This window comes from Xylocopa sonorina, chromosome 7 (assembly GCF_050948175.1).
Source record: "Xylocopa sonorina isolate GNS202 chromosome 7, iyXylSono1_principal, whole genome shotgun sequence".
NCBI lineage: Eukaryota > Metazoa > Arthropoda > Insecta > Hymenoptera > Apidae > Xylocopa > Xylocopa sonorina.
In genome coordinates, this window is record NC_135199.1 from 11,512,767 (window position 1) to 11,524,805 (window position 12,039).

At 51.8% G+C, this 12,039-nt stretch overlaps 2 protein-coding genes across 2 annotated transcripts in view; both read left to right on the top strand.

The window, feature by feature from the left end:
* LOC143425286 (mitochondrial import inner membrane translocase subunit Tim17-B) overlaps positions 1–12,039 on the top strand; it is a 106,295-nt gene that overhangs the window by 68,594 nt on the left and 25,662 nt on the right. The window lies entirely within an intron of this gene.
* The window catches only part of LOC143425267 (uncharacterized), a 46,099-nt gene that overhangs the window by 30,274 nt on the left and 3,786 nt on the right, over positions 1–12,039 (top strand). The window contains exons 2-3 of the mRNA XM_076897944.1: positions 5,510–6,322; positions 8,511–8,682. Coding sequence (XP_076754059.1) covers positions 5,510–6,322; positions 8,511–8,682 — 985 coding nt within the window. The remainder of the gene's footprint in view (positions 1–5,509; positions 6,323–8,510; positions 8,683–12,039) is intronic.

Genomic DNA, 12,039 nt, shown 5'->3' on the forward strand with positions numbered 1-12,039 from the left:
GCCTACGAGTCGTGCCGTTCCCTCTCGCTGCAGCTGGTAATCACGGGGGTGACGGCGCGTGGAGCTTGCGGGATCTCCGGGTGACATCTCTGATTCGTATACAATGGCCATGCGACGGGTGAAATGTATTTCGAAATGTATTCGTCGTTCGAACACTGGATGCTTGCCAAGCAAACAACGTACGCTAGCGCAGCTTTGCTCTATCTACCGGCGTTCTGTCAAAATCCTCGCTCGAGAACGCTTTCTTCTGTGCTCTCTCTCTCTCTCTTTCTCTCTCTCGCACTCTGTCCTTCACTATAAATGCGCGAGCATGTCGAGGTAAGCGAAAGCTTGGGAATATTGATTCCCGGTAGGTATTCTAAAGTCGGCACAAAGCGATCGAAATTGAAATCTCCCAGGGGATGGCTGCTCCCTGAAACGTCCCGCGGCGAGCGTAATGCATTCTACGAGACGGAAAATGGCCCCGAAACCCTATTTCCATCGCGTGATATCGATCGCACCGCCACGCGAGTTTATTGATTCACCTTTTCAACCAGCGAATCAACGTTAAACGTATTCGGTAATAATATTTATCACCCCTGATTGAATTCTCGGTTTCTTTCGTACGCATAGAACGATCTGTCGGACCATCTTTTCATTCCATCGATCAGATAAAGGGAGAAAATGAAGGAATGATTAAAGGAGCAGCTCCAGCTTGTCGATCTTGGCCAAACTGGCTCGAGTTCAGCTGGTGGCTGTCGGGGGTGGAGATTACGGGGCCCGAGGGGTTCGAGACTGGCCCGGACGCGAGCTCTCCTCGTCTCTCTTTCTCTCTCTCTGTCCTATCTCTCCCCTTGCTTCCCCTTTGCAGACAGGAGGGCACAACATACTCGGACTTATGAATTTCCGTGTTTAAACGAGGCGCAGCTGATACCGGACCGGTCCCCGGAAGAAGGACCAGGAGGCTCTTTCTCTCTCTCTCTCTCTCTCTCTCTCTCTTTCTCTTCTCTCCCTTTTCTCGTTTGGAAAATCGAGTCTCCCTTGGAGGAGGCCCTCTGCAGCAGCTTTTAGGAGACACGTGACCAGACACGCCCCGAATTTCTCGTATAATTCAAGAATCGCTGTCGGTGCCTGTCTCGATACATTTATCCCGGCTGCGCGAGGGGTTGGGCCCGTCCTCTTTCGATTGACGCGTCGTCTCCTCTTACGAGGGGAGGCCGCGCCTCTGGAAGCTGCGTGAATCGCTTAACAAATTAGGGGCTCGCGACCGGACGTTAAGTCGAGAACCGTACGAAACGGTAGTCGCGTTCATCTTCCTCCTTTTCTGTTCTTCGCGAGGCATTCGATCGCGTTCTCGAGGGGATCGATCGGCGGCAGACATCCGGTTCGCGGAGCCAGTCGACGCTCGAAACTTCGGGATCGCTCTTAAAGGAGTTCCAACGAGATCGTGTTTTCTAGAACGTTTCAGCTTTTCCGCGGCGGGGAACGCGCGCACACGCGTCCACCTTTCCTTTCGTTCGACGAAAGCGGATACGCGTTTACGCAACGGCTGGCGCGCTCCACAAACAATGCATCGCGTTAATTTTCCTATTTTTTTTTTTCCTCTCTTCCTTTTTCATCTGTACGCGTACAAATGTCCGTCAACCGGACCAGCCGTGCCGTGACGATCGTCCGTGGCGCGACGCACGCTTATAAAAAGAATCGCAATTAACCGCGGTGCATTCGCGCGATTGCGTAACGTCCGCGCGGGAACGGATCGATATTCCCTCGATAGATTCTATTTTTATGCGCGCACGGTGAAACCTGACGGGACTCGCGGGAAAAATGGAACTCGCGGCGAGGTTTCGTGGGCGCGGGTGCGGCTGCACTCGTCGATGCCACCGTCCTCGCGCCTCTCCGAGAGGCGTTAACGCATAGCAGACCTCTGACGGCACGAATTTGTCGCGTTTACCACTGGCTACCGACACGTCGCGGCTTCTTGACAGGCTTAATGAATCGATCGTCGGATGAGATCACTTGGGCGCCGCTCCGTCCCTCGCGGAGCTCCAACAGTCGCCATCGAGTTGATCAAATGTAAAATTAGAACTTTTGCTTCGCTTATCTCATTATCACCTATGAAACGGACATATTTTTCAATAAGATTCGCTAAAAGGATGGTAAACGTCATTTCACAGTTTACATTTCACAGTTTAAGAACAAGAGGAGTGACAGCTGGTTGTGATCTAGGATTTAGATGAAGAAACATTTAAAAAAATAGATTAGAACAAAATAGAACAATCCGCAATTTTCATTGTACGTGGAAAGAAATATTAGACGTTGTTCGATGGCGTTCCTTTGCGAACGGATCAGGAATGTCGCGGCGATGGAAGCATATTCCTGCTAGTTCGTGTCCTTTGCGGGCGTTCAAGTCTCTAATTGCCAGCGCGCGTTCTCTCGAGTCTACGCGGTCCTCCTCGATTTTATTCGCCGCCGCAGCTATCGATTTTCGCGCTGAGACACGGATAGAACTCGAAGGGGTCGAGACGGGAATTCTTCCAACGATGGAAGATGAAATTTGTCGGTGTAACTAGGTGACAACGCGGGCACAGCTGCATCGCTGCCGGCGACTTAAAGTGCGGCCCACGTGGTCTGCTCTTGATAATTGATCATTTCCCTCGTCGACGCGACGTTTAAGCGTTTCTGCTCGCTCGTTCTCAACACGAATCGCGAACCGCCTTGAATTTAGGTTATTTTCTAATTGCACGCACTTTACCGTAACTTCCGGTCTAGTCGCGGCACCGCGCGCGCTCCTCTGCACGCTCGCTAGCTTCTTTTTTCCCCTCCGCGTATCTACTCTCCTTTTTTTGGCAAGATTCACTGCGAAGATAGCCCGTTCTGTAGCTTTAACGTCTGTTTTCGTCTCGATACGATCTGTTGGAGATTGGATAATTGTTTCTTTCTTTTTTTTCCAATTCTTGGAGATTTATGTACTCTCTCGTGAGAAATAGTTTCGAAGATAGCAGCTATCCGTAGAGCATCTGTTAAAAAAATAGATAATTATCTTCAGCGAGTTTTCTCGCAGATCGATGTGGAACTCCCTCGTTCCCACGTTTCTCGCGAATCTCTGCGTCGATAACAATAGTTTTTGTACCGTTCAAAGGTCCGTTTTCTGTTTTTCCAAGTGGAGTCGCCGCGCTCGAGACAGTCGGCGATCGAATCGAAGTATCGGATTTGCGTCGAAAGACAAAGCACACGGTTCACAGGACACGCCCATGGAAGAACTCGTTTTGTCTTTCATAGAATTCCGCTGAAAGGCGAATCAAAGCTTCTTATCATGCAAATCGAGCACGATTCCTTTCAGCAAGGCCTCTTTGAGCCTCGATCGAGTCGACGAGCATCGCCGTGTCTCTCCCCGGTGTTCCCAGACCGCTGAGAAGGCAAGTGTGAACGTTCCAAGCGACAATTGACGTCATCCACTTGACGCAAGGTGTCAGTTTTGTGTGTCACATCTACGCAGAATGCCAATCGAACGGGATCTCGAGTTCCGTGAAAACGTTGCGATACTTAACGTAACCAATTTCCCGTCTAGGTACATACACGCGTGTCTATCCAATGAATCATGACGATGTCGGTTACGCGCCGTTGGCGAAACTGCTCCTGGTAATACGCTTCCTGTCATGACTCTGCCAAATTCTCCGCCACTTGGATCGAAAGAAATTTGTCGCATTTGTTATTATCGCCGCGGTAGCCACGTTTCGGTACCGAGTTCGCGATTCTCCTGGAAGCCACAGAGAAAAACCAACCGACAATTAATCTGTCCGCTGTCAGGAGCGATATCCTGCACGGCTTACGACACGTCCGTTAGTGGGACAAGGTCGTCGTGAAATCTGGAATGCCTTCTGAAAAACGATTCCGATTAAGATCAGATCAGCCACGATCCAGTGCGCGCTTGTACGTCGTTGGCGATCGAGCTTGACTGCTCGACGGATAAACACGACCGATTCGTCCGATTGGTTAATAAAGCGTTACGGGAAACGATTAGGAGCACTGACGCGGAATTTTTTTCGCCATCGTGTTCTGTCTGTGCGAGGGGAACTCTGTTCTTGGCAGATTTTCATGTTAGAGAATTTTAACCATTCCATAAATAGAAAATCACGATGTGAATCGTAGTCTCAAAGGCATGAAAAGTAGAGAGTTATTCTAGGACCAACAATAGCCGAAATCTCAGCCGGGAATCTCGCGAAAAACGGAAACGCGGGCCCGATAGGCTTGGAACCCGATCCAATCGGCGGGCATAATCGACGCCGGGGTGGCAGATGGCTTTAAGGCACCCCCGAACGTGGAAAACAATTTCTTCTCGCGGCAAATATTTTACCTCCAAACAGAGCACAATGGCGGCTCTCGTAACCGCGTGGTGGCACAATGGCGCTGTTAGGGCCCGACAAGGAAAAGCCTACACTTTGTGGAAACTGCTGCGGGGCCGTACAAAAGTATCGTGTTCACGTGGCCCTGCGTTCTGGTTTAAACACCGCCCCCTTTCTACGTTCGTCGTTTAACGAGAAGGCGACAACCCTCCTCGAAACCCGTGTGTGTGTATGTGTGTGTATGCTATCTATCGGAAAATATTTACCCTCGGACATTCAGACGACGGCTCTCGAGGTTCGTTCTGTGTTGTTCGAAGGAACAGAGCGACGGGATAATTGCGTTTAAATGCGATCGTTTGCGAGGACGTTAAATATCCATTGGCGATGGTACGCGTAGATATTTCGCGAAAATTGGTCGAGTACGAACCGAAACGTTATGTCCCTAATGTTTCGGAATTTTTGAACGGTAATTTGCAACTTCGAATTATCATCGGTGATCGTCGCGAGGAGTTAATTGCAGCCACTCTCGCGATAAGAACGGTAAGCAAGAGGGCTGTTGAAAGCGGATTACCTGGCGCTTAATCTTTCGAGATCTCATTTAAAACTGTGGTCGATGGAAGAAGTAACGGGAAGAGCTGTTAAATTAAAGCGTGAGATCGCCTAGATTGCTAGCGTCCACGTCCGCGGTAGCATTTCAAGTGAAACGTGGCGTTTCGCATCTTTCGATAGGGACTTACTTCGCTTAAAATCCAACACGTTGCAACTGTTCGTCATAACCCAACACGACTTAACGACGCGCCCGCGCAGGGGCGAGAAAAAACCGAGCTTGGCCATCTTCGACCCCTGGAATTCCTTCGATCCCTTCCACCAAAGTAGATCGCCGAAATTTCACGTGACGCGTCGTATACACACCCGTGCACACCCCCACACAATACCTTCTCTCTCTCTCTCTCTCTCTTTCTCTCTCTTTCTCTCTCTCTCTCTCTCTCTCTCTCTGTCGCATACACGAGTACACAGACGCGTCTATCCTCTCGAGCAAGGATATATTATTCGGTTAGCTCGTGGCCGGTTGGCACGGCGTGTTTAACTACCCCCGGGTGTGCGTGGATCAGCCGGCTAGATGAAGCGGAGCCGGGTCGAGATAAAACACACTGTAAACGGCCGGCCGGTCGGATATTTGGTTACAGGGAGGCGGCGGCACGTGCGACGGAGCTCCGGGCCAGGTGGTGGAGCTCGTGCCGTTGAAGAAACAGAAGAGCAAGCAACAGCAGCGGCCGCAGCAGCAGCAGCAGCAGCGGCAGCAGCAGCGGCGGCGGCAGCAGCAGCAGCAGCAGCGGGGGTGGGAGGTTACGTGGACGGTCTGGACGGGGATGGAAGGGGAGTAGAAGGATGCGACGCGGTAGGAGCGAGCGTGCTCGAGGAGGTTAGTTGTTCACCGGTGGCGGATGGCGAGGTCTGCTGCGGCGACAGCAGTACCACCACCAACTACAGCCACCGTCGTCATCACCTCCACCATATACACCGTCGCCATAGCCATCACCGTCACCAGTACCAGCAGCAACAACGTCGTCGATGTCACCAGCGAAGGGACAGCGCGGTGGCTAGCGGCAGCAACGAGCTCGTCGTCGACGAGGAAGCCGACGATGAGGCTACGTGCCAGGACCAGGCTGCCGCTGCTGTTTCTCCACACCGGGACATCCGCCACGAGCTCCGTCACCTACACCGTCATCATCACTTGCATCACCATCACCACCACCACCACCACCACCTCCACCACCACCATCACCATCATCATTTGCATCATCTTCATCAGCGGCTGCGGGACGACAGACCGCCCTGCGATCCCATCGTCCATCGGACCACGAACGATCGCCACGCGGATGGTACTACCGCAACAAACGATAACCCTGCCACCGTCACTGCCATGACGAGAGGATGCAGGATCCCGCCCTACCTCGCCACTCTACTCATCCTCTCTTACACTCTCTTCGGTATAGCAGGTTAGTGGTATTTCTCTTTGCATTCCTTTATTTTGCGCGCGTGGTGTGATACAGTGATTACGCGCAGTGAAGTGATCATCGGGACGACGGGGTTGTTTTTAAGTCAGCGCTGTCAGAGTCGAGGATCGTTAATGGAGCCTGGTCGGTTTCCGTCGTCGCTTCGTTATCTCTTGTGAACGTGTGCTCGGTTTGTGGTGCGAGTAAACGGCTCCAATCCGGTTGACAGCACTGATTTAACGTGGAACGCGATGAATTATTAAATTTGTCGCGAATACCTTTGCCACCCATTCGTGCCGCGTTCAAAGGCCAAAGTATCTCGTGATTACGATCATCGGCAGAGGCAAAAATGTATAGTTACACGGACATGTGTCCGATAAAATTGCATTCGCGCAACGTTATTACCGCGTAATTGCGATTCGGTGCAATGTTTTCAAATTGCACCGTGCACCGGCGAAAAATGGCCGTGCGGGGCAGAGACCACTGTACAAAGAGCGATCCCATTGTTCGTATTCAGAGTACGCGATCACCAGTGGACGCGTGGCGGCGACAGATTGCAAGAATGCAACACGTGCGACGCACTCCGGGACCCTGATGGCCCGTAACAATTATGTACATACCGCGTAAATTATTCCGTCGAATATCTCCGCATATGGCACCGTGAATGGCCCTCCGCGTAAACAAAAAAAAAACAACTTGAACGAATCGCGATACACGCTGCTGGAATTCGTTGCTTTTAATATCCCAGCCATTTGCAGACCAAAGTGACTAACCTCGGTTCTCCAATTTTTTCAAATTTCAATTATTAAACTACCTACCGATCGATACCTATAGTCGTAATTTTATCAATATTCCGCACGGACGAAATTAACAATCCCCTCCGGAGTCGTTCCCTTGACCATTATTGTAAATTCCCTTGTACTACGAGAGGACGAATTACTGCAAATTATTGTCTAAAAATAGCATACGAGCGAGCACAGCCGCGGCAGTGTTCCCTCGATAAAACGTCCACCGTTTTTAGAGATACCACCGAGGGATACAATTTAAATTGCATTATCGGCGGCGATCATTATTGTGATTATCCTCGACGTTGGAAATAACGTTCCGCATGGGTTGTACGTAGACAATGGCCGGCGGATTCGGGGCTGGAAAGGGTGGCCGCTTGTTTTAATCGGGAGGCACGCGCAGAATCGTCTGGCGTCTTGGCGGCTTGGCGGCACATTGCAAAATTATAACAGGTGACAGATAGCCGTGGCTCGGGCCGCGCACAGGCGGATGCAACGTGCGTCGCGAGCGTTTCGCCCGCACAAGAACGCCGGTGTTCCTCGGTTAGCGCGTGGCCCCTGCCCCTGTCGCTCTTATTACCCGGCCACCGAATATTTTCCAACTTTCGAATTGTTCGACGGTATGCCGGATTAACGAGCCGCGCCGCCGAGTGTCTGGCGTTCCTCGCCGCCCTTTTTGCCGGCCGTCGTGCGCCTCGTAAAAAACCGTCTACGATCCATTGGGTATCGAAAATGCGAAAAACGAGCAGCCTGCTCTCTTCGCCTCGAGGATATTTAGGATCTCGTTTTTACCGATACCAAGAGAGAGAGAGAGAGAGAGAGAGAGAGAGAGAGAGAGAGAGAGAGAGAGAGACGCGGCGATCTGCGAAATTTCCGCACGAGCAATGACACGTGAGACGATAACGTCGGGGTAACGGAGAAAAGAAAACGGTTTTCCAGTCAAGTTCTTTTTTTTTCTTTTCCTCTTTTCTTGGATGGGGTACAAGGATAGAGAGGCACGAGCACTTAGGCCAGAGCCCTAAAATACGGGCCGGTCCTTTGTGCTCGGCGAACCTGGAAGCCGTCGGAATTTCTAAAGAGGCCATTCGACAATTCGCCTCTCTCTCCCCAGTGTAATGGGATAAATGATGCTTGGCCTTTGGTCGTTACACAACTTAATCGAGCAAATTCGCCGTTGAGGCGCTTTCTCGGCGCGCTTTTATCGATCCGCCGTCCCAATGATTTCCTCCTCCGCCGTGGACACAATGGGTCCTTTCAGCGTGTCACGGGGAGCATGATTTTCTCGCTGCGATCCCGACGCTTTTCGAATACCGCGACGTTCAAATTAATACTATTTTTTTTTCTTCGCACCGCGGACGCGGTTGCGGCGGAGGGTAGCTGTAATTTTTGATGATTTCTGTTGACAGACGCCTGTTCATCGCGGTCGACGCCGAAGCCACGGCCACCGACGCCGACGCCTCGACCGAATATCACATTCCACATGTACACGTGCCCACCGGATTATGCGGAATGGTACTGCTTGAACGGTGCCACATGTTTTACTGTCAAAATCGCCGAGTCCCTCCTTTACAATTGTTTGTAAGTACACGTCTCCACCTACGTATTGCACGCTTTCGAAATAGTTCCGCGTCGAACGAGACGCTCGAAGATAAAAAAGAGCGATCGACGATCCTCGTCGCGATCGAAGAACGCGCGATGGCGGTTATTCAAGCGAGCGTGCCGCGGTCGAGACTCGCGTGCGCTTTTCGCGTCCCGATCGAGAACACCCGTTAACCGATTATTATACCCATCGTATCTATCCACCGCGGCGACGTTACTGTTCATTTTAGAAATCTACCGTGAATAATGCCGGCGACCGTGGCCGGTTCCGTTGCCGGCACGGCTCCGCGCCGTTTATCCCATCGAACCTTAATTTATGCTTTGTTTAACACGATCTTAAACCCGGTCTCTTGGGAATACGTTACTTTTACGGAGTCGAATTTCTCGCGTTCCACAGTTCGAATAGTGCCCGCGAACTTGCTCTCACGACCCACTGCGTTCCGTTCGAACTACCTTTCAGCGTTGTTTTCACCGATAACCATCGAACGTACGGCTCTGTAATCAACGTTGCCCCGTTTCAGGTATCCCCGTCTACCTGTCCCCCCCTTCCCCTACGTTAGAGAGATTTTTCAGGCCTAAAATAATTACGCGACTGTTGCGCAGGATGATTTACGAGCGGTGTAACGCGCCGTCCATTTGCGCCCGCTTTCCTTCGATTACCATCCGCGTCCGCCGCGCGGGCAAACACTCCTCGGTTTTATCAATAACCCTGCCGTTTCCACCGGCCGCACGAACGACACGGAAATTCACTTTGCGAACGTTTAATCAAGATCTGTTTCCCTCGGCGATCGGGTACGCAAACAGCGCGCCGGCTAGCGCCGCCTCGAAATCGGCGTCCCATTTAGGAGGGGGAAGGGGGGCCTCGTTCGAACGGCCGTTTTCCAAGAGGAAGCAGAACTATCTCACGGTGCGAGGTGATTGCGACACGGCTGTATCACCGCGTGGAATTTCACCGTCGAAGACGCTTTGGAATGTTACGTAATGAGAGAGACACACCCTCGGTAAACACGCCGTGGCGGCGATCGACGAAAATACCAGACGAACCCGACGCTTTCCCGCGATCGTCTACCATAAATCTTCCAATTAACCGGCACGAAAGAATACTTCACGGCTGTTCCCTAATTCCGCGCCGAGGACGCCACGGATCCCAGAAAGAAGTCAACCTCCTTCGCACTTGTGCAACCAGAGATCCTATACGAAACGGGCAGTTGGAATCCAGGGAGTGTTCTCGATCGGGCGAAACGAATCACGAAAAATTCCAGAAAAAGGGATTCCTCTAACGTGTCGATCTAACGGTCGAAAAAGTCCACGACGAATCGCTAGAACCCCTAAGTATCCCGAATCACACGTACTACTGTAATTCCCTCGTTGGTTCGACGAAAAATTTGCGATCACCCCCCAGGAAGCTTGGAGAAATTCCAAAGAACCATGGTCTCTCGCACCTGTGCAGCCAAGAATCTGACTCGAGACGCTTAAACCACCCGATATGGAGGAGTGCATTCCTGTGTAAATCCAGGACGGATACCAGGAATCTCGAAATGTCTCAGTCGAATGCCCGACCACGCGTCGAATGAAAAGAGTCGCCGGATTCACGCAAACGTCGTAACACGGGTGCCGACTTCTCGTCGTATTTTTTCCTCCGTTTCCCGTTCACGCGCACCCCTCGTGGAGTCGAGAACCGCGTTGACACCGTGGCCTGGAACAATCGCGACGGATCCTAGAAAGGGAGAGAAGGTCGAGGGAAAAAGGGACGGTCGCGTTCTCCTTTTCGCCATCGGGGGAACCGGTAATCCTCGGTCGCGCGCGGACGACACGTACAGGAGCCATTCTTACGGGAATCCCATGGATGCCGCCGCGGGCGACGATTGTACGAATCGGCTTTTCCTTTACGACCGCCGCGATCATCGCGGACCGACACGTTCTGGCTGCGTTTGCCTCCATTTTCGCCGTTCGAATAGATATGGACGGTGTTCGAAAGGTATCCTCGATTGTGTTTCCGTGGAGACCTTGGCTTTTAAATTGTTTGCCAACGCGAGGGTTGGGCGAAGATTTAGGGTGCGAGCCTTCCAGTCTGAACGATGAAAACTTTTGCTGTCTCGTTTGGGCAGGACGCTCGCTTCGGAGTTTGTCACTGGCGTAAACGTGTAGCCGTTATTATGGCCTGGTCGTATGGCACAGTACCAAATATGAATGATAAAACTTTTACGGAAGCTACGGAAGGTATTACGTATTACAAAAGAGTCATTCATACAGGCGTGAGTCAATGGTGTAACTCATTCGTTATTCCGTACGACCGCACCGCGATAAACTTCTTTCCAAAGTTTCCGTGTAACAGAAACCGTGAACAACGTGTTACTCTTACGAAATTTCCATGTAAGTGAGCACCGTTTCGCACAAACGCAGGGCAACGAACGTTAACGCCGCGTCGAGGTGCCGTCCTGGAGAGATTAGGTCAACCTTTCACCAATTTTTGAAAGAGCAAAGAACCCCAATCTATCATCTCGCATGCAAACTACGCGAGGCATCGTGCGTGCTACTTTTTCCTCGTTCGCGCTCCCATAATTCCCGCGGACAAGCTACGAGGACTCCGCGAAGCGGACGGAGAAAATTCCATCGGTGGAAAGTGCTGGATAATGAACTGTTTCCACTTTCTTGCGGCTTGTGCTCGCGCGCGCGAGCGCGCCTCCGCGAAGACGAAGAGGACACTTCGCCAGCGCAGCGAGACGAGCGATCCTTCTCGCCGCGTACGATATATTCGTATACGCGTTAGGCGCGAAACGTTCGATTTCGCGGGAGTTTTCAGCCGGCGTCCGTGGAAACTCGGGGCGGTCACGCGTTCGCGCGCACGCGGTGACGTCAAACGACGAGAAACGCGGAGGAAACTAGATTTACGTGATCCGGACGCGCGCAAATCTCTTTCCATCAGCGACACCGGTTATAATTAAGCGCAGACCGCTTGGGAAATCTACTGGAAGGCCATTGATTAAATCGATAAACGGCGCTCTGAAAGTAAGCCACGGGTGCGAATCGTTGCGCCACGTACGTCCTTAGCCGGCCGCGTGGCGATTACAAAAATCTATCCATTTCGCTGTATTTACATATCGATCCTATTTCATTTTTCCGCGTTCGTTCCGATGTTCTCACGCGTGCCACCACGAACGTTCGATCTACCGTGAAAATCGAGCGCTCAGATTGATCGTGAAACTGGCTGCTCGAAAGGTATCATCCGATCTTCCTCCGCGGGATCGTCCGTGGACGCGTTCGCTCGTTCGATCCGACACGCTGCGGCGATTTAATCCGATCGGCTTTAGCCTTCCTTGAACCTGTGGGAAACTC